At 57.8% G+C, this 22,209-nt stretch overlaps 1 protein-coding gene across 1 annotated transcript in view; it reads right to left on the reverse strand.

Annotated features, from left to right (window-relative positions):
* Nucleotides 1-5,806: 5,806 nt before the first annotated feature.
* ATP9B (ATPase phospholipid transporting 9B (putative)) overlaps nucleotides 5,807-22,209 on the reverse strand; it is a 151,780-nt gene continuing 135,377 nt past the window's right edge. Inside the window, exons 16-29 of the mRNA XM_055559422.1 lie at nucleotides 20,403-20,564; nucleotides 19,738-19,830; nucleotides 18,229-18,312; nucleotides 17,960-18,130; nucleotides 15,479-15,577; nucleotides 13,515-13,604; nucleotides 11,774-11,918; nucleotides 11,562-11,626; nucleotides 10,807-10,962; nucleotides 10,480-10,544; nucleotides 8,992-9,100; nucleotides 8,678-8,735; nucleotides 7,864-8,067; nucleotides 5,807-6,335 (exon numbers count right to left, since the gene is read on the reverse strand). Of these exons, the coding sequence (XP_055415397.1) occupies nucleotides 6,199-6,335; nucleotides 7,864-8,067; nucleotides 8,678-8,735; nucleotides 8,992-9,100; nucleotides 10,480-10,544; nucleotides 10,807-10,962; nucleotides 11,562-11,626; nucleotides 11,774-11,918; nucleotides 13,515-13,604; nucleotides 15,479-15,577; nucleotides 17,960-18,130; nucleotides 18,229-18,312; nucleotides 19,738-19,830; nucleotides 20,403-20,564 (1,638 nt within the window). The 3' untranslated portion in view covers nucleotides 5,807-6,198. The remainder of the gene's footprint in view (nucleotides 6,336-7,863; nucleotides 8,068-8,677; nucleotides 8,736-8,991; nucleotides 9,101-10,479; nucleotides 10,545-10,806; nucleotides 10,963-11,561; nucleotides 11,627-11,773; nucleotides 11,919-13,514; nucleotides 13,605-15,478; nucleotides 15,578-17,959; nucleotides 18,131-18,228; nucleotides 18,313-19,737; nucleotides 19,831-20,402; nucleotides 20,565-22,209) is intronic.

Genomic DNA, 22,209 nt, shown 5'->3' on the forward strand with positions numbered 1-22,209 from the left:
GTGGCCCAAGGCAAGCAGTTTTCCATCCCAGTCTTGGGCCGAGGTTGGCGGGGTTGGGGGTGGTCTGGGTCCCTTTCTTGCTCTAATTGGCTTCGCTTTTGCACACAGTGAGTTTTCGGGAGGGGCGGGCACAGGACCCCAGGCACAGGCCAGCACCCCCTCCCCGGCCCAGGGCTCTGGCCCAGCGTGGGAGGAGATGGAATCTGCCCATGGCTTGGGTCTGCCGAGCTTCCCAAACTATTTTTAAAGTGTTTTTGGTTCAATAAAGCTCTAAACAAGTTTTGCCAGGCACTTTTTCCATTAATTTTTAAACTGGAGTGAATTTCAAGGGAAATTTAATCCATGTGCTTCTGATTCATTTACACTTAACTCATGGAGATGCTGCGTTGAACTGTTTGATGTTGAAGCAGAAGGCGGCTTTTTACAAGCCCGCTTGGCCTTTTTTCCTTCTTGGAAACAGGAAGTGGCGTCTTGCCAAAGTGTAAATGGATGGGAACCCTCAGGGAAGATGCTGTTTCAAGCCCACACCCTAGAGCCTGGGGATGTGGCAGGGCTGGGCTCTGGGGTCCCAGGAGCTGGCAGTGGGGGGTTCCAGGCAGGGGCCATGGGCCCGACACCTCCGCACACCCCCAGACTCCCCCGCATTTGGGCCTCTGGTGCCCAGACAGCAAGAGACCCTGTGCTGTACTTGTCTGCTTACAACGCGTGTGGACACATGCAACACACGCAACACAGTGCACTATCAACACACGCAACGCACACAACACAGTTCACTGTCAACACATGCAACACACGCAACACAGTTCACCACTGTCAACACACGCAACACACACAACATAGTGCATTATCAACACATGCAACACATGCAACACACACAACACAGTGCATTATCAACACATGCAACACACGCAACACAGTTCACCACTGTCAACACACGCAACACACACAACACAGTGCATTATCAACACATGCAACACACGCAACAGTGCACTATCAACACACGTAACACAGTTCACTGTCAACACACGCAACACACACAACACACGCAACATAGTGCACTATCAACACAGGCAACACATGCAAGAGTTCGCTGTCAACACACGCAACACACACAACACAGTGCACTATCAACACACGCAACACACGCAACACAGTTCACTGTCAACACATGCAACACATGCAACAGTTCACTATCAACACATGCAACACAGTTCACTGTCAACACATGCAACACAGTTCACTGTCAGCACATGCAACACACGCAACAGTTCACTGTCAACACATGCAATACGCAACACACGCAACATAGTGCACTATCAACACACGCAACACATGCAAGAGTTCGCTGTCAACACATGCAACACAGTTCACTGTCAACACACGCAACACATGCAACACACACAACACAGTGCACTATCAACACACACAACACATTCAACAGTTCACTGTCAACACACACAACACACATAACACAGTTCACTGTTGACACACATAACACAGTTCACTATGGAAACAATAAGCGTGCGCCTCACTGGCATCAAGTGCGGGCACACAGCCGCCATTGTCTGTGGAATGCTTTCATCTTCTCAAGCTGGCACCCGGACCACCAGCCCCACCCCACCCCCTACCTCCCATTTGTGAACCTGCACACTAAGCTAAGCCCAGGCCCCTTGTGTGGATGGAATCACTCAGTATTTGTCCTTTCAGAACGGCTGTTTCACTCGGCAACATGTCCTCGAGGTCCATCCGGGTTGTTCCCGGTCAGCGCTCCTCCCTGTTGAGGCTGACTCAGAGCCCGTCGTGGGCACGGACCTGCTTCCCTCCTTGCTCGTCCGTGGAAGGGCGTTTGCGTTGAGTGCACATCCCCACCGTCAGGAAGTTGCCGGCCTGAGCACGGGCGCAGATACCCCTCGAGACCCTCCCTCTGGCCTCTGGGTGACTGGCCCCCTCGGGGGGTCTCTGGCCCACGGGCTCCAAGTCGGGCTCCTCCAGGGACCCGCAGCCTGTGTTGCTCTGTTGATGGCACTGCAGCGGCTGCTCTGGGCAGGTACTACCAACATCCTGGCGGCCGTGAGACCTTCCGGCCGGCGGCCAGAACTGGGAGGCAGAGGGGAGGCGGTGGCAAGGCAGGGGACCCCAGGCTGGAGGCACTTCAGAGGACTAATGCCTGCCCTGGTGCAGGCAGAGGACCAAGGCCTCTGGGACCCAAGGACAAAGGGCACAGCTGCAGCCTGGTGGGCTGAGGCTGTTGAGGGGGACTGGGAAGGGACTCAGAAACGCCCCAGGCCTCTCATCCCCACTGGGAACGGCTCTGTAGCTGGGCCCACCCGAGTCTGTCCGCCCCTCATCACTGCTGTTTAATGATGTGTGGCCCGTGTCCTCATGTGGTTCTCATGCAGTGTCTTCCGGATCTGGCCACGTGGGGCCCCAAGCTGCCGGGTGGTCCCTCCTCGGCAGTGTGATGGGGGGCCCTGGACATCCCGGGTCCTAGGGCCACAGCAGGCGAGTCCTAGGGCCACAGCAGGCAGTCTGTAGCTGAGTGGCTCAACTGCCAGCCTGGCAGCTGTGGTTACCAAAATGCCTTCAGCCCCCCTCCACCAAACTCCCCAGCTGGGCGTCCACCCAGCATTTACCTTCCTGTTTCCTCCTGAGGAGCCGGGTGGGCCCCCAGCCGAGGGCAGCGTGTCCTGCTGAGCATTAGGGTCACGTGGTGGGATGTTGGGGTCTGCATTGCTGACCACACCGGGCGTCCTTCCCCCATAGAGGCTGCTCAGCCTCCAAGCGCCTCATCCAGATCTGACCAGCCTGAGCCCAGCCCCGCGGTCCCGAGGTCCTGGAGCTCCCCCACGCCCTGCCCCGCCTGTCCGTCACCTGCCCCTCATGTGGGCATTCAGATGGGACGGGGTGGTGGAAGTCAGGATGTCCCAGCAATTGTGGGGGCAGAGCCTGCAGCCTGGCCCGTGTGCCCGTGGGGGGGGGTGCCTGTGGCAGGCAGGAGGGTCCCGGCACACAGGAGGCCCTGCTGGAGGAGGTGGCCACCTGCAGGGTCGTGGGGGCAGCCCCTCACGTCCTGGGAGGTCCCAGTGACAGGCTATTCTCCCAGAGGTGGTTCGTGGTGGCAAGGGGGTGCAGGCCAGACAGGGACCCCACAACCCTGCACCCAGCTGAGGCTCCAGGAGTGTGGGGACCTCAGGGCTCATTGAGAACAGGTGAGGGGAGTAGTGGGAGGCTCCCTCCCCAGAGCCCCTGACACGCCCCCAGGGTCCTTGGCCTTGGAACTGTGACCCCTGAACTGAGCCAGGCCCATCCAGTTCACTGGGCGTGGGTGCCTTGCCCCTTGGCACCCCCAAAGTGGGGCCAGGGCCTCCTCCAGGACCAGCCCGGCCTGGCGCTCTGGGGCCATGTTGGGGGCATCCCCCTCTGCTCTGCTATTCTGGACACAGGGAGCTGCCCAGCTGGAGTGGGGGCATCACGGGGCTCTGGGGCCAGGAGGCTGCGTCCCAGCCAGTGAGATGTCACCCCAGTGAGGGGAGTGGGCCTGGGGGTGCAGCTGCTTTCTGCTCCTGTTTGGTGAAAACAGTAAGAAGCACAGTACCCCTTCTCTTTGGGCGAGACCCCAAAGTCATCATCGTAACTGCAGCCTCCAGACACTCAGACAGACCACTCTCCTTGGCAGCGACAGTCAGGGCTACTCGGGACAAGGACGTTGGGGCTGAGTGGACGCCCCGCCAGCTTGCCTGTGTGGACGGCACCCCCTGTAGTTGTGCCCAGAAGTCCTGGGAGGCTCCTGGGAGGGACTGTCTAAACTGTGAGGCTCCCCTCGATGCTCAGGAGTCTGGCTTCTCTCAGAGCCGGCTCTCTGAGGGCAGGTGACCGGGCCAGGTGCCGGGCAGGGGACGTGAAGACGCAGCCTGGACCAGACACCCGGCCCCATCATAGAATCAGAGCCGCCTTGGCTTGGTCAGCCGGTCTCTGGACCTTCAGGTCAGGAAGAGCCTGGGAGCCCTGAAGTGACATTAGGTCACTCTGAACAAACAGCATCCAGGGTTCAGCACAGTCACCTGACCGTCGTGAGCCTGGGCTGTGTGACGGGGTAGGGGCTCCGCTGCCCAGGGACCCGAGGCCCTGCCCCCTCCGTGCTTCAACCCCGTCCTGCCTTTGCTTCACTCGCTTCTCAGAGGTCGTGTCCGCCCTCGGCTCTCCCTTGAGCCCTGACCAGCCGCCCAGCCGATGGATGGACGCAGAGCTCCAAGGGGCCTGAGCAGGGCCGATGGACGAGCAGAGTGGGCCCAGTCTCCCCTTGGGAGCTCTGGCCCCCTTGGAAGAAGCCACCGCAGCCCCTGGCAGAGCGTCCTGTGACCGGGAACGGCGAGTTCCGCCTGACCCGTCACCCCGGCTCAGAGCCCGCCAGGCCCATGGTGGCCGCTCGCCCAGTTGGCAGAAGGGACTGGGGGGTCGGGCAGGGACTCGGGGGCCCCTCCACACGCTGGCTTCCCTGAGCCGGGTGGGCCCCCGACCCTGAAGGCAGCGGGGCTGGGCTGTGGAAGGGGCTGGGGTCAGCCTTTCTCTGCAGCAGCCAGAGCCCAGGCCTGAGAACTGGCTTGGAGAAGAGCAGAGAGGGTCTCTGGCTTTATAATCACGCGGTTGTGAGACTCAGAAAGTTCTGCTTTAAGGAAAACGGTGCATGACCTCGGTCCTCCTGGGCCCTAGGGTTCTGCTCACCCAGAGTCTCCTGGCCACCAGGAGGGTGGCAGGCAGAAGAGCGGGGGCCGCGGGCTGGGTCATCCCGGGAGAACCAGGAGGTGTCGCCCGCACTTTACCATGAAGGGGACCCCGGTCCCCGTCCAGAGTGTAGGCCGCGTGGACACAAGCCCGTGCGTGAAGGCGGCGAACGCGCGGAGAATCTAGCCCAGGCCGCTGACTGACCCGAGAGCCCGGAAGTTGGGCCGCCGGCCTTGGCTGCATTCCTTAGTTTCTAGCGCCACCTGCTGGAGTCCCCTGGAATTACACCTGCTCTGCGCGCTCTGTTCATCGGGAGCCCAGCCAGGCCGCCGTCTGCAGGAGCCTGAGCAGGCACGGCCCACTGAGGGCCTCTGGGATCACAGGGGCGCAGCCACCAAGCCCCCTCCTAGGGACGCAAACCAGTGTCACCTGCCTGTCGTGCGGGGCCCTTACTGGCAGCTTGGGATGAGCCCCCCGCCCGGGACAGAGGGACACCAGGAGCTGTCCAGACTGGGGGTCAGACCAGGGTTTAGCGGGAAGTTGGGGAGCCAGCACAGTGCTTGTGTGGATGGCCAGCTTCCCCGAGTCTAAATTACTCCAGCAAAAAGGGCTTTCAGGAGAACCTGCAGGATGGACCCACCCAGCAGCAGTGGCAGCAGCCTCCCCGGGACCCCAGGGTCTGCCTGTTTGGGGGCCACAGGACTGTTTGCTGAGTGAGGAGCTGGGTATGTGAGGGGCTTCCGACTGACGGCCTTTCCTGTGGGGACCCGTCCGGGGACCAGAGTGAGAAGCCCCCATGGGATGCATCCTGGGCAGTGGCCACCCAGAGGGGGACTTGGAGCATGGCCTGGAGGAGGAAGCGCTCTCCCACGGAAGCACTGGCGAGGGCCCATGGACCGCCTGAGCGCCAGGAGCCAGAAGCAGCAGCAGACGCAGACAAACACCAGAAGGACGCGGACAGTTGAACTAACAGCAGAGCCTCGGGACACACACGTGTGGCTGCCGTGGGCATGGAGAGGCTGTGCGGGCGCCTGGGACTGGGATGCGCCTGCAGGAGGCGCGGGGAGGGTGTGGCAGACACGGCCTGGACAGAATGGAGGCTTTATTCTGGTGAAGAAGGGCGACTCTGTTATGACATCGAAGAAACAGCCTGAATGTTAGTTGGGAAGTTGCAGGATAGTAAATAAACTTTCATTTCAGTTCCCAGAACTGCAGAGAACGATGGTGTTTTACAGTAACAGGGCTCATATTCCTGGAAACTCAAGCTGGTGCTATGTGGAAATTAAACTTTGAAAAACAACAGAAAGGGGAGGAAAAGAAATCCAGCCCCATGAGGACAAGGGGGGAAGTCCATGGTGCCTAGGCAGGATGTTCATGGCGCCTGGCTGGGCTGCCTGGGCCCTTCTGGCCTCACGGCCTCTCAGCAGCTGCAGTGCTCAGGACATCACGGCCACCAGCCGAAGGTGCAGGGAGGGGCTAGGAGGAGAGCTTGGAGTAGCTGGGCGGTGACAGCTTCCGCTTCAAGTACTTCAGGACATAGAGAGGGAGGCAGCTGACCACTGTGATGGCTGACACTTTCCACACGAAGGTCACAGTCGTGATAAAGGCAACGTCTACGGGAGAGAAAGCTCGAACAGGTCTCAGGGTGCTGGGGTTGTGGCCCCCCTCCGCCTGCACCCAGGTTACCACAGAGGTGGGCCTGGCAGAGCCTCGGGATCCCCAACAGGAGGCAGGAACCCCCCGTGTTCAGGGGCAGATGCGCGCAATGGAGCCCATGATGGGTTGGACCTTCTGGGCCCGTCTGGAGTCAGCAAAGCCATCTCCGCAAGCCTGCCCCCAACGGGTCCTGCTGACCCAGGGGACGTGCCGGGCTGACCTCCAGCCTGGTGGAGGTTAGGCTGTCCTGATGCTGACGGGGAGAGCCATGTGGGAACCTGGCTGGGCGATCGCCTTCAGGACGTGCCAACCCTGCAGGCTGTGGGCAAAGCTGCCCGAAGAACCACAGACGGCATGGGGCCTGGGAAGCAGAGGCCCGGTCTGTGCAGGGCTCACGGGGCCTGGGCAGTGTGGGCACACCGTGAGGACCCGGCTCAAGCACAACAAACTGGAGGCCTGATGCCATGTGCGGGACAGTGTGGATGCTTGTTAGGCACGCGTGGTGGCAGCCTGTCCCTCTGACAAGTGCAGGACCCGGGCCCCGGGGGTCATGAGGCGCCTCTGCAGGTGGATCAGGCCAGAGCGTCCCGGGGGAAGGGCCGGCGGGAAACGCCTCCCAGACGGGGGACGGGGCTCTCCTCAGTCGGGCGTCTCCAGCAACGGCATTCAGCTGCCCGTCTACCCTTTCACTTCGCCCACTTGACAAAGTGCCAAAAGACTCAGCCCGCACCCGTTCCCCAGCTTCCCCTGGGGCTCCGTCCGGAGTTTCAGGTTCTGCTCTGCGTGTCCTGTACCTGTGCTCTGCACCCGCATCCTGTCCTCTGTGCTCTGCGCCCGTGTCCTGTCCTCTGTGCTCTGTGCCCGCGTCCTGTCCTCTGCGCCCGCATCCGGTCCTCTGTGCTCTACGCCCGCGTCCTGTCCTCTGCGCTCTGCGCCCGTGTCCTGTCCTCTGTGCTCTGCGCCTGCGTCCTGTCCTCTGTGCTCTGCGCCCGCGTCCTGTCCTCTATGCTCTGCCCTTTGTGCCCGCGTCCTGTCCTCTGTGCTCTGCGCCCACGTCCTGTTCTCTGTGCCCACATCCTGTCCTCTGTCCTCAGCCCTCTGTGCCCGCATTCTGTCCTCTGTCCTCTGCCCTCTGCGCCCACGTCCTGTCCTCTGTGCTCTGTGCCTGCGTCCTGTCCTCTGCTCCACGTCCTGTTCTTCACACACACATGGGGGGTAGGGGGTGGGCGCGCGGGCCCTGTACTTGGAGCCTCTTCCCTGCAGCCTCAGCAGGAAACAGGAAGAGGACCAAGGGGAGCGTGCCCATGGGGAGCCCGGCCCAGCTCTGGGCATCACTACACGGAACTCTGTCTCCCCGCAAAGTGAGCTGTGCGCTGTGAAGCTGTCTGCGATCCACACTGAAGATCATGTAGCAGAAGCAACAAGAAAATCACGTGGAAACCAGGAAGAGACAGTTATTCAGAAAACAATTGCACGGCAACTTACCAAAATATTCATTGAGGAAAGCCAGCGAGGCCACGTAGCAGCCGAGGCTGAGCAGCTGGGCCACGACCATGAGCCAGTGCCAGGTCCTGATGGTCAGCGCCACCATCAGCAGCTCCGTGAGCACCAGCGCCGTGAAGGAGATGGCCACCACATGCACGAACTCAGACTCAAACAGCACCAGTGCCCCAAACATGAGGATGCCGCCTGGGAGAGAGCACCGCCTTCCGCTGCGGCTGCCAGCTCCGTCATGGAGAGGCCGCCGCTAACGACATCGACCGCGCCAACAGACACAGGCCTGCACGGCTGGGGAGCTGAGCGGCGCCGCACAGACACTCTGGACGGGCAGCGGTGCAGCATCTGGGCAGGCCTGCCCCCCAGTTGGTGATCACACCCTGGTGCCCGCTACGGGTCTGGCCACTGCCCACACGCTCCATGGCACCTGTTTCTCTGGGACGCCACAAGGGCAGCTGGCTCCTTCTAACTACAGGGTCCAGATCTCATCAAGCCCTCCACCACGCCAAGAAAGCAAGCCACTGTATGGACTAGATGCTGTCATAAGGGCTGATAATGTTTTTCAGAATTGTCATTTATTTAAAACCAGGTCGGTTTTTAGGTGACTTGGACCAGTAAGAAATGCCAGCCCACACTGCGCTGGTAAGGGGCCAGCTGCTGGGGATCGACTTGCAAGATAAACAGAAGGCGATCTTTAACTGTTGACGAAACATGGAGCCTGAGAAATTTAACCAGCAGGCAGAGCACCACTGCTAACAGGAGATAAGGCAGCTTCAGCCCAGGAGGAGAGGGTCTGTCTTACCTTGGTAAATGCTGATCAGAACCCAGACGAGGAAGGTCTTGAAGGATAAGGATCGCCCCTGGGGAGACAGGGGAGCAGCTCTGTCAATGGCGCAGCACGTGTGTCTCGTGGCCGCGTGTGGGTAGCCTGTGAAGACCCCAGGCCCCTGGCCCACCGAGGTATGAATCCCGGCAGCTCCAGGAGGCGGGAGCCGGCCCCGCCTGAGGACGACGCCGAGCCGGGGCCACGGTTCTCACAGGAGGATGCGCCCTCCTCACAAGCACAGTCTCGCGCAGAGCGCTGCAGCCCCCCTGCTTGGGTCTAGCGGGCCGCACCTTGGTGAGGTCCTTGTACAGCTCCGGGTACAGCATGGCCATCTCCGGCTTCACGTCCTGGTCCAGCACCAGCGAGAACACGGGGAACATGGTGTAGACGGTTGCGTACCTGAAGGAGAGCAGGGAGGTTACCCCGGGAGCACACCTCTCCCACCAGAGGCCAAAGGCAAACTCTAAACAGAGCAAAATAAGTTGGCAACAGAGCAGAACCTGTCCTAAAGCACTGCAGCAATGCCTACAAGCCACAATGCTCACAGGCAGCAGAATCCAAATTTTCGGTTTTAATTAAAGCTTTTTAATTAAAACTTTGAGATTGCTGCAGACGTCAGAACAGTTATCACAGAGAACCCAGACAGATCCCGAGGAGCCGTCAGCCAGCTCCCCCCAGTGGCCGCATCTCCGGAACTGCAGCCAGCCTGAGGCCGGGAGGCCACAGGGGGCCCTGGAGCCTGCCTGGAGTCTCCCTCAGCCCCTCCGACCCCCTGGCACCTGTTCTCCATGTCATAATTGTTGTCGCCTCACGGCGACAGGCCAGCATCACACTGCGGGCGCCAGCGTCTGGCCTCTCACTCAGCTGGTCCCTGGTCCCTGGCTCTGGGCAGGGCAGTTCCATACCCCCTTCTCTGCAGTGCTTTTGTGTCAGCCCGTTTCTGGTTATTACTAATACAAATAAAGTGGCTACAGACTGCACAAGGTTTTTGTTCTGTAAAGGTAAGCTCGATTATTTCTGACGGGGGTGCCGGTCGGGGCCGGGGGTCCAGGGTGCAGGCAGCTGTGTGCTTCGTTTCAGCAGAAGTCGCTGAGCTCGCCACAGTACCCAACCCGCTGCCTCAGGTCCGCTGCCTAGCAGCCCAAGCCTTCGTCCCTGGGCTGCAGGGACACGACTCAGTGGATCTCCTGAGTCAACTGTTGGGCGTCAGGGCTTCGCAGGACCGCGCTGAATAGAGGAGGGGTCTTCCTGTGGTGATGGGCACACATGGAGGTGAGGGCTGCTGGGCCGTAGGTTTACTCTTGCCTCTGGGCTGCTTTCCCACTGTGTGCTCCTGCCGGGGCTGTAGAGGCCTGGGAGCCCCCTTCTTGGCAACACCTAGCGAGGTCTGTGGTCTTAACTCAGCTGTGCTCCCCCAGGCCTCCCGGTGGCTGTCCCAGGATGTCAGGCCCGTCCCAGCGCTGTCTGCCCTTCGTGTCTTTGCCGCTAACTTCACGTCCTGCTAGGAAGAACCGTGTCCGGAGGGAGGGTGCGGGCCCAGGAAGGGGCGGCGGCCCTGCTCGGATGCAGTGTGGCTTCCCCAGGAAAACAGCTTCTAAGGAGAACAGGTGACAGCGGGATCGCCGGGGGACAGACGGAGAGGGGTCACCTCCCACGCACACGTGTGTGATCGTCCTGACTCTGACCATGCGAGAAGCACTCCGGCTATGGCCTCCCAGGTTCCCAAGGACCCGTCCTCCTGACGTGCGGCCACTGCATGTGCTGGATGGTCCACTTACCCCACCATGAGGAAGCCCTGGTACAGAGGGACCGACGCAAAGTAGAAGACGGAGGAGAACACGGCCTGGAGGGAAAGAGCAGTGACGCAGGTCCAGACGGGTGGTCAAAACGCGAGGCACCCAAGGAGACACCGCCCACGGCCCATCGCCCTCCTGGAAGGCGGGGGTGGCGGAATGGGATGGGGCTGGGGGCGGGATTGGGCGGCTGGGCTGGGACTGGGTGGGGTTGGAAGCGGGGATTGGGGTGGTGCCGGGGGCAGGGCCAGGGCAGGGACTGGGAGCTGGGATGGTGAATTGGGGTGGGGCTGGAGGCACGGCTGGGCGCACCTGCATCGTGGAGATGATGAGGCCCCGGTGCATGACGAACTGGCCGAGCGCTGCCGAGCGCTTGTAGCTGCTGCGCCCGTGCACCATGAGCAGACGGCCGACGTGCTTGAACCGCGTGATAGAGAAGTCAGCTGCCAGCGAGGCCTGCCGCCCCTCCTGCAAGGGCGGGTGGGGTGCTCAGGACGGGCCGAACCCACCGGGGAGCGACACGCTGCTGGGGACGGGCCTGCGGGACCCACAGCTGTGGGAGCGTCCAATCCACAGCTCCCGGGAGCACAGAGTGGGCGGAACTGTGCGGGCCCCCTGCCCAAGGGAGCCCACTCTCGGCTGAGGAGCGGCCACTGCCCCCAGGACCTCGGGAGGGTCCAGCTCCAGCACTGTGGGCGTCCCAGGATCTAAGCAGGGACCTCGGGCGTCTGCAAGCCAGTCCTTGCAACCTGTCGCCTCAGCTGGAGCTGCCAACCCATGCCCCACCACAAGCAGCTGCAGGTTCAGCTGTGACCAGACACCTCACTGGGCCCCGGAAGCAAAGCGGCCGGGATCCCGTGCACGCCCCGTCTCTCTGGGTGTTTTCACGTGAGCTCAGAGGACAGACTGGCCAGGGAACCGGGTCGTAGCAGGTCATGACTGTCCCCGCCTGGCCTTCAGGGAGCTGCTCCCACAGGGCAGTGGGCCCCGCCTTGCCCCCTCCCACCCATGTGGCCGCCCAGAGCAGGTGCCGAGTGCAGGGGGCGCAGGGGCAAGCCTCGCCGCACCTTCCCCTCGATGCCGATCCCGCAGTCCGCCGCCTGGATCATGCTCACGTCGTTCCCTCCGTCACCTGAGGCAGGGAACAGGGTGTGAGGGGGGCCTGCAGGGCCCGCCTCCCTCGCTGACAGCAGACAGGGGTCTGGGCCCCGGGTATCATGCCGGTGGAGTCCAGCCAGTGGGGAGCGCGGCGCCCGTCCCGGTGCATGGGGACGCTCACCGATGGCGCAGGTGCGTCGGCCTGTGTGTTGCTGCAGCAGCTTGACGATGTGGGCCTTCTGGGTGGGCGAGCAGCGGCAGCAGACCACGGCCGGGCACTGGCAGGCCAGCTCCACAAACTCGTGCTCATAGTACTTCAAGCAGACCTGGGCGAGGAGCGGGGCCCGGGTTCACCGCCACAGACAGAGAGTGGATGCACAGCTCGAAGGCCAGGGCTCCAGAGCGGCCTCTAACCAACCCTCCTCGGCCCCCCCAGAGAAGATCTTAGTCTCTGGTCACATGGAACACTTTGATCCCTAGCTCCCCATCTTGGCTGGGAAAGTAAAGATCCCCCAGAGCTGCCTAAAGGCTGCGGGGCCCCATGGCTGAACTGGATACCCCGAGTCATGGCCGTGGCTCTGCTGTCCAGGTCCTGTGGTCCTGTGCGGTTCTGCGGGGGCCACTGAGCAGACTTGGGAGGTGCGGAGCCCAGCAGCGTGGGTGGCGGACTCTGTGACCACGGCCGCCAGCCCCTCCCGGGTCCACAGGGAGAGCCGAAAACGTGGCGCCACCCGCAGGCACAGACGGCGCGGCCATCTCTGCTGCTCCCCCGGGGAAGTGTGGGTGCTGCCTGCACCCTGACAGGCTGGCCTGTGTCCCACTGACAAGGTGGGACACAAAAGGACCCACCACTCCGCCCAGACTCCTAGAAACGTCTGCAGGAACAGTTGGCAAACTGCAGAGGGTGTGGGTGCCCGGCGCCCCCTTGTCTGGGTAACTGTGGCCACCAGGCCCATGAGCAGAGTGAGCAGAGGGGACCGGACAGAGGGGATGGCCCAGACATCCATGAGCCGCCCGCCCCATGCAGGGGTCTCCAGGAGCACAGGGTCTCCCAGGTCCCGGGCCACTGCTGGACGTCTGTGTGTGGATGAATTTAGATCACGAGGTGCGTACTAGAGCCAGGACTCCACAGCGGCCACGCTGCTAGCACGGAGCAGGCTCCAGGCACCCAGAGAGGGACTGAGGGACTGAGGGAGCCAGCAGCAGAGCAGAGGCGAGAGCTGTGCGGGCCAGGCTCTCACCGCAGCACACCGGCCGCTCCTCAGGGCCCACCCCTCACAGGGCTGCATGCAGCCTGCTGAGAGCAGAGACCCAGAAACAGTGCTGATGAGCAAGGCAGCCTGGCAGGTACACCTGTGGAAGCCCACAGGCCGCCAGACAGACAGACAGGTCTAGGGGTAGGTGCGGCCTCATCTCCAGGAAGAAGGACAGACAGACAGACAGGTCTAGGGGTAGGTGTGGCCTCACCTCCAGGAATAAGGACAGACAGACAGACAGGTCTAGGGGTAGGTGCGGCCTCACCTCCAGGGAGGACAGACAGACAGGTCTGGGGCAGGGCACGGCCTCACCTCCAGGGAGAAGGACAGACAGACAGGTCTAGGGGCAGGATGAGCCTCACCTCCAGGGAGGACAGGCAGACAGACAGGTCTAGGGGTAGGTGCAGCCTCACCTCCAGAAGAAGGACAGACAGACAGACAGGTCTAGGGGTAGGTGCGGCCTCACCTCCAGGGAGAAGGACAGACAGACAGGTCTAGGGGCAGGACGAGCCTCACCTCCAGGGAGGACAGACAGACAGGTCTGGGGCACGGCATGGCCTCACCTCCAGGGAGAAGGACAGGCAGACAGACAGGTCTAGGGGTAGGTGCGGCCTCACCTCCAGGGAGAAGGACAGACACACAGGTCTGGGGCAGGACGAGCCTCACCTCCAGGGAGTCCCCGGAAATGACCAGTGCGCAGTCATGTTTCCTTCGAAAGGCGTTCAGCTCCAGGTGGGCTTCTCCACGGCTGGTCACCTCCACGAAAGGGGAGAAGGGCCCAGTTAGCATGATGGAGCTCCAGACACAGGAAACGCTGTAACAAACTGTCTTCCGAATTTATTCTGCAGTGCTGGCAGTAAACACCTACTTATTTAATATCATTGTTTCCCAATTTGTGGCAACTCAGAGCAGGAGACACACTGGGAAGCGCAGGCAAGCACTACAACTGCACTAAGATGCGGTGAGCGGAGACGCAGCCCCGCCCCCGCGAGCGCTCAGGAGCACACGCGAGAGAGCACACGGCGGCCACGGATGGACCGTCTACAGTCTGGGCTTGGGCGGTCTGGTGGGTCTGAGGAGACGGAGCAGGGGGTGGGGAACGGAAGGACCATTTACAGACGCCTCGTTCATAACAAGGTGAGTGAGCAAAATGCTTGCTTTGTGTTTTGGTCATGAGTTTCAACTTCTTGTAGTTCAGGCCAACTAAGTATCTGGAGGATTAAACGATGTAAAATCGAGCCATAATCTCAAAATACCATTAATTTTAGGATGCAAACATTTCAGAAGCAACACACCAGTTTTTGACATTCTTTCTGTGGAGATTTTATGGGGCATAAAAGAAATGATATAGGACTAAAATAAAGTTTCATGTGTTTCAAATTAATCCCAGACTCATCTTTAAGTAGGTAGTTTTTATTGTGGAGATTTTATTTGTGGGGCTATAACACTGAAAAGTCAACAAAAATTGATCTGAAATTTTATCAGAATCATTAATAATTTAATTGCAAATAGTAGTCTGCAGGGCCTAATTTGCGATTCTGATGCTTCGAGACAAACGACATTTACATGTAAATTATATTCAAATCACTATTTCTGTAGGTGCAAGTGCTTCATCTGGAAGACAGACACACACCATGTCTGCTCAGCCACCATCAATCAAGACCCAAGAAACTTTTATTTCTTGTTTGAATCAAATTTCATCATAACTAATAGATACAGTAAACACATTAATTTAGATCATTTCTATTAATTTCCTTTGATCTAATTAAGGGAGAACATTTAATCTGAAGATGGCAGTAGATTAAAAACATGTCTACTTTGCATTTACAGCTTGTCTCACAAAAGCGGCCTCTGGACCGCATATAACGTGTATGATGACTAAGAGACAGACATTATTATTTCTTGGCTGTGCCACACACCTTGTGGGATCTTAGTTTCCGGGCCAGGGGTTGAACCCAAGGCCTTGGCAGAGAAAGCACCAAGTCCTAACCACTGGACCACTGCTGCTGCTGCTGCTAAGTCGCTTCAGTCGTGTCCGACTCTGTGCGACCCCACAGACGGCAGCCCACTAGGCTCCCCCGTCCCTGGGATTCTTCAGGCAAGAACACTGGAGTGGGTTGCCATTTCCTTCTCCAATGCATGAAAGTGAAAACTGAAAGTGAAGTCGCTCAGTCGTGTCCGACCCTTAACGACCCCATGGACTACAGCCCACCAGGCTCCTCTGTCCATGGGATTTGCCAGGCAAGAGTACTGGAGTGGGGTGCCATTGCCTTCTCCGACTGGACCACTAGGGAACTGTAATTTTTTAAATCACTACACACCTTTATAAATCAAATGGAAAGTGATGGCAGTATGTCTGTTTTAAAATAGATATTTAGTTGTTAATAATTCTAATAGTACTACAGGAAAATACTCTTGAATGTGTATCTTGTTTCACTCTATCAAAAGCAGCTTTTTGATCACATTAATATATGTAACTAATAGAAATCTGTTTTTAACATTTATAAATTGAGCAAGGAAATTATTTCTCTTTTTAAATAGGTATCTAGTAATTAATTTACATTCTCACAAAACCAGTAAATTTTAATTCAAAACATTTAAAGTTCAAAGGGATGTGGATGTACACTTACCGGCCTGAAAACATGCGTGTCCTGCGTTCGAGACACCAGGTGAGAACTCTTGGCGATGCACGTGGCAGTCTCCAGCTTGTCGCCTGTCAGCATCCATATCTAGGAGACAGTCCCAGCGGGTGAGCCCCAGCTCTGGCACGCGTGCACTTCTTAAGTCTCTACCCTTGGACAGACACCTGCACCTACAGCGTCACTATTCACAACAGCCAGAACGTGCAGTGAGGCAAGAGTCCACGGACGGACGGTGCAGAAACCAGCGTGGTCCCTCCATACAGGGCAGGCGGTTCCGACACCTGCTACAATGGGGGCGAGCCTCGAGGACACTGTGCTGAGTGGAACAAACCAGCTGCCGAGGGAAACACTGCCTGATTGCAGTGTGGTCCCTAGAGGACTCAGAGAGACCAAGTGGACCGGCAGGTGCTGGGGCTGCGGGAGGGAGAGCTGGCAGCCCAGGGGCAGTTTCATCTTGAAACTGGAGAGTGAAGGCAGGCGGCGGCTGCACGGACTGTAAGTGCGCCTAGTGTCGGCGCTCCGTGCACCGGGGACTGTAAAGATGGAATGAAACCGTCTCAGACGATGTGCTAACAGGAACAGCAAGAGCAGAGTAACGTTCAGACGTGGCAGCTGGAGCCGGGGCAGGTGAAGGACTGGGGCAGGAGCCTCATGGCCGAAGGACCACAGGGCTGAGGGTCTGCAGGGCTGAGGACCCGACCCGAGATTCTTGTGTGACCTGTGAGCTTCTCAGTTGAAAGCTGGGGTTCAAGATGGGTAGACGGGCAGTGGTTAAGCCAGAAATTATGTCAAATATGGCATGTTGAACAAGACCATGAAAAATAAAAAGATCTAGCCCATTTATTATTGTAGTTATTTTATTTAACTTTTGCTGCACCCTGTGGCTTGTGGTATCTCAGTTCCCCAACTAGGGACTAAACTTGGGCCGTGGAAGCCCAGAATCCTAACCACTAGGCGACCAAGGAACCCCAGAGACCACTCTTACTTATAAATATCACACACATGCACGTATTACTGTGTAAATCTCCCTAGCCTGAAAAGCAAAATCAGCACACTTTATACATAATGGAATGGTTTATACACACTTCCTGTAACATCAGTAGTTTCTATCCTCTGAACTTTCCAGGTGTTCTATGTATCAGACACAAGCATGAATTTTGGGGCACAGGACGCAAACTTATATGGTGTACTGGCTCTCGGCTAAGTGGCTCCTTTCAGTGTCTGAGGATTTGTGTTTTTTATTTCCATTACACATTTAGATTCACTTTACTGAGCCTAGATCTGAGATTATGACACCTCATTGTGACAAGGTTGGAAACAAGGCACAGAACAAGAATCCCCACTCCCAACAATGGGTGAATGTGACCTGTGGGCGCCATGGCTCACGCTCAGAGGATGGGCCGAAATCGCATCCTTCCACGGGACGGGACAAAGGAGTCTGCGTCTTTAGATGGAAAATGGGGAGGAACTAGGGCAGAACCTCACCCAGGGCTCAGGGAGCAGCTACTGCAGACACCCACACCTCTACATGGGACGCGTGCACTGCCCGGCTCACTGACCACCCAGGAGGACACCGAGAGCTGCACTGGGCGGAGCTCAGGAAGAAACACGGTGAACGGGCAGGCTGTCTGCTCTAACCCGTCTCGCGTCTCTACCCAACTTCCTGGCCAGGCGGGCTGAGGTTGCCTCAGCACTCGGAGTCCAAGCCGCTCTCTAATTCTGACTCCCACCTGGACGGCAGCTCGGACCCCTCTGGCGGCCCCACTGCGCCCCTCGGTGGGCAGGGAATCTCCTGTGTTCCTCTGTGCTGTCACGGCACCCTCATCTAGGTGTGCCAAGGGCATTTTTATCTGAAGCTGGCACGGCTTTGTCTCCTGACACTTCCCCCTAGTTTGCTCTCTGGTCCAGCAAGACACAAGTGTTTCTTTCCAGTAAAATTCTCAAAAGTGGAAGGCCTGTTCTGAGGCAGCACGTTTCTTGCCCCCCGATAACCGCACTTCAGCTTCAGTCAGAGCATGGAAGGCAAGAAAACAAACTGAAACTCACACCCAAATCCCTCGTCTCCCTGGACCCGAAGAGGACAAACCGCTGGGAAGCCAGCTGGTCTGTGGGTCAGTAGGCAGCAGCATGAAGTTTATGGGAAACCCCCAAAGTGAGTACAGGCTGCGGTGCGGGCAGCTCGGGCCAGGCCAGGGGGCAACCAGCCTACCCTGGGAGTGCCTGCAAGCTGGGGGCGGTGTGGAACCGCCCGAACCTCTAAAGATGGACGTCCAGCTGGGGACAAGGAGGTTTCCAGATGTGCTGGTTTCTTCTCCGAGGGTCATGCAGAGACTTCTGTTTACAGACACTTCCACGCTCTGTCTTATTTGAGTTCCAAGGGACCACCTTTGGGGGGCGGGGTACTGAGTTCCAGGGGACTACCCCTGGGGGACAGGGTACCTGGTTCGGGGGACCACTCCCGGGACGTACCTTGATGCCAGCGTTGCGCAGCATCTCCAGGGTGGGCCTCACGTCCGCCTGCAGCTGGTCCTCCACGCCCGTCAGGCACAGCAGCTCCATCTCCCGCTCCAGGCTCTCCACCACAGCAGCTACCTTGAGCGTCCGGTCGTGGAGGCTCAGCTTGGCCTGGTTGTAGCGGCTCTGGGGATGACGGTGGAGCTGTGAGTCATGCTGGACCGACTGAGGCTGGATGCCCTGCCCACCCAGCGACAGTGGCCCCAGGGGAGCTGCCCGCTCACCTCGAAGTCCTGGTACTGCTCCTCCGTGAGTGCCCTCTTGGCTACCACGAGCGTGCGCAGGCCTTCGCGGGCCATGTTCCCACACTGGGAGAGCACAGGCAGGTCACAGGCTTTGCATGGGCTCGGCAGCCCCCCACAGTCACTACCACGGCTTCCCCCGGGAGTGGGCAGCAGACAGGCATCGCAGAAGGAGCCGCACCCCAGCGCCTCCAGCCGGTCTACGGAGGAGGTGCTGGAGGGCAGGCCTCACGCCATCGCCCTTTCCACCACACGAGGGCAAGTGTTGGTGGTTTTGTTTTTCAAGTTTGGGGGAAAAGTTTATAATCAAAATTCCACTCGGGTGCTTCCCTGACACAGAACAGCCCCTGTAAACTCAGGCTCCAAGAACCTGCGGGCTTTTGAATAAACAGAAGGCCCTCCGACAACAACAGCGCTACAACAAAGACGCGGGCGGGGCTGCGAGATGCGTGCAGGAAGAACCACAGTGTGGGGATAAACGCGTAAAGGGTTTTTAATAAAGTTATCTTTGTGAAAAACAATCTGACATTATCTGTCTGTTGCAAGACATTTATTGATTTGACCTCATAAAGCTAAATAAATTAAACAAGGATTTTATAATTAATTGCACATCATTATGACCAAAAGTAATTTTTATGGCATTTTACTAGGTCTTCAGGGAGTTTAATTTATTCATGTCCCTGATTAAATCCAGTGCCTGAAGGAGCTATTGATTCATATCGCCAATACCGTCATGGACGTGGGCTGTGCTCCCTGGACTGACAGACCGACTCCGGGCACGCAGCGGGGGCGGGGCGCACGGGACCCTGGCAACACAGGCCCTGCGCGGGGGTCGCGCCCGTGACTTCAGGGCGTTAGTTCTCCTCTGAGTCTAACTCTTTGTTAACACATAAATGTGAACAAGTACAAGTCATACTTGTTTAGGGAGAATTTGATGAAAATATAGGATTGGTTATATCTGAGTCTTACTTTCCGTGTTTGAAGTGAATATTATGAACAAATTAGAATTAGAGTAAAATTCTAACTAAATTAGGTTACAAAATAAGTATCAGGTTAAAATACAACTCTGGATACAAAGACAATATTATTTCACATTTTTTAGTGACTGATTAGTGATGCTTTCTATTTCTTCACCAACATAAAATATTCTTCATAAGGACCCGCTTGCATATATCCATGTATATTCACACAATACCCCAAACGCTAGCTGTTCACACAGCAAATGCGTGTTGTATCACCAGCTCTCCCACCTCTCCTGCTCTACGGGCTGGCTGGTGTCCGGTAGAACCCAGAACCTCGGTTCGTGCGGCGACCCCAGTGAGTACCCACAGCTCGTGGCCTGCGCTGCGTCAAGAGCCTGCAGACGCAGCAAGCGCATACCTCCTCCTCCAGCCAGAACCCGGAACCTCGGTTCGTGCAGCGACCCCCATGAGTACCCACAGCTCACGGCCTGCGCTGCGTCAAGAGCCTGCAGACGCAGCGAGCGCATACCTCCTCCTCCAGCCAATCGTTGTATTGCACGATGGAGGCCATGGCCACGTCGGCGCCCTTCATGTAGAACGTGATCTCTGCCGTGGACTCGTCCTGCAACGAGACATGCCCGCTCAGGCCAGGCTGCCTGGATGGAACGGCCCGAGACAGCAGCCCCTGGGAGTGCCTCTCTCCGGGCGGGCTGCTCAAACACCCCCACTGCAGGGCCACGTCCTCCCTGGGCGCCCAGGCCAATCGCAGCTGAGGCCACGACGGCAGCTCGCGAGGTGCTGTGCTGAGGCTTCTGAAGTAAAACCTGTACACACACATGTGCCTGGGACTGCAAGGTAAATCCTCCAAATTTTCATAGTTTGAATGAGCTTCTAGTTTAGCCAACATCCAAGATGTATTTGTGGTATTTGCTAGAAAAATTTGACAGCAACTTCATGGTCATAAGTCAGTCTTCAGGTAAACTCTTCAGCGGCTACTGCAGTGGAAAACAAAGAAGCTCGAGCTGATTTCAAAACTCACCAGTAACACCTTATACTCACTCTGCCTTAGTCGTCACGACCACTGGAGCATAAGTTATCAGTCTGAATTTTGGGACAAGCATAAAGCCCTGCAAGGAGCCTTAGCGGCCCTGCAGTGAGCAGAGCCGACCCTGGCTGGGGCAGGGGCGGGCGTACCCTGACGATGACCCCCATGCGCTTGCTCTCCGACGTGAAGGGGAAGGTCTGCAGGATGCAGTAGGTGAGGATCTGGCCGCTGGGGGTCCGCAGCTGCATGGACGTGAGGTCTCTGCTGACCAGCGTGAGGCCAACGCTCTCTGTCCACTGCACCAGGGCCACCTGTGGGGACCAGTGAGGTGTGAGGCTCCCCGAGGGGGACCGGCGAGGTGTGAGGCTCCCCGAGGGGAACTGGCGAGGTGTGAGGCTCCCCGAGGGGAACTGGCGAGGTGTGAGGCCGCCGCTCCCTGCTGGGGGAGGGCGTCAGGCCAGCGTCAGCGAGCTCGCTGAGACGCCACCGGAGGCAAAGCTGGCCCTGCTTGTTCTGAGGCCTTTCTAGGGGACCCTGGCCGCTCCAGGGTCCAAGAGCATGTGAACATGACACAGTGAGTCACCGTGGAGCTGGAATTAGAACCCACCTTCCCCGGATTTCCAGCACGTTACTAGGATACTAGAGAAGGCCGGGCCCTAACAAGATGCTACGAGGATACAGGACTATAATTTAGAGCCTCAGTGATGTTCCCCAAATTATAGCATTCAAAAGGGACACATGGACATCAGCAGAGGCACGTCAAGGGGGGAGTCAACTACCCCACAGCCCCACGCAAACAAGAACTGAAAGTGAAACTCCGTACACGTTCCTACACAACCTCTTTGTATCTGCACGTGATCCGGACCCCAAGGTTCTCCTTCAGTCTACGCAGTGAAAGGTTACCATTATATCCTGACCTATAAATTGTATCTTCCTGTGAACACCCTATCATCTCGTTGGGCCCGCTGCAGTCAGGATGCAAGTTTCTATATTTGGTGACTCACATCTGTTTATTATTTAGCTTATGCTTGGTTTCACAACCCCTTGGAGGTAGCATTTATCACAAAAAATCAGTTGGGCTTCTGCTACCTAGCCTAGCATCCGTGTAGCTGTTCTTAGTGAGCATTCTGTGGTTTAACTGTCTGTTGCCAACAAAAGGAAAAGTGTTCAGAATGTCAACGGTATAGACACTTTAGAATAGACACTTGAGTTACTGTTCTGATGTCAGTTTCTGGGTAGAACTCTCTCTGATAAAATAAAACTTAACATTTCTGAGCAGGTCTGTAAACAAACAGCCACAGAGGATGGACAGGAGAGCACAGGACTCCTTGTGATGTGCTCAGCACCCCAGCCACCGCCACCTGCAGCCACACACGTGGGGCCGTGGGGCCTGAGAGGGCAGAGGGTCTCCCCGGCTCTGAGCTTCGCCACCCTGCCTCGGGGCTGCAGTCGGCCTCGCGGAGTCCAGGCCGCGCTCTCTGTACGTCTGAAGTAAACTAGTGCTGTTCTTTTTAGACGGATTTGAGGAGTAACTTCACATCCAGCGGTGTGGCATGTAGCAGTGAAAGGAAGGAAAATTTCTAAGGTACTGACAGTTTGACTGTATTTTCTTCCTAAAGATGATTAAGCAATTAAAACACACATGCTGTTTGAAAGCATAATGTCTCCTAACGCAGAATGAAGGGCATCAGCCAAGGGTGGGGGAGGCTCTTCACGTGACTCGGGCTCTGCCGGCCACACCCACCCCCAGAGGCCCCGCACAGACTGGGCAACAGTGGTCCACTCAGACCCCTGTGGCAGAAGCAACCATCCGGTTACGGAGCTGGACAACAGCGAGGGGGTCTACGATGGCCTTGGGGCAGACCCTCGACGCCCGCTGTGTTCAGGGCTCCACCCCCAGTGACCAGCACCACAGACACCTCTTGAACCAAGGAGAAACAGTCTCTTCTTCAAGAT

The sequence above is a fragment of the Bubalus kerabau genome, chromosome 21 (genome assembly GCF_029407905.1).
Source record: "Bubalus kerabau isolate K-KA32 ecotype Philippines breed swamp buffalo chromosome 21, PCC_UOA_SB_1v2, whole genome shotgun sequence".
Classification (NCBI taxonomy): domain Eukaryota; kingdom Metazoa; phylum Chordata; class Mammalia; order Artiodactyla; family Bovidae; genus Bubalus; species Bubalus kerabau.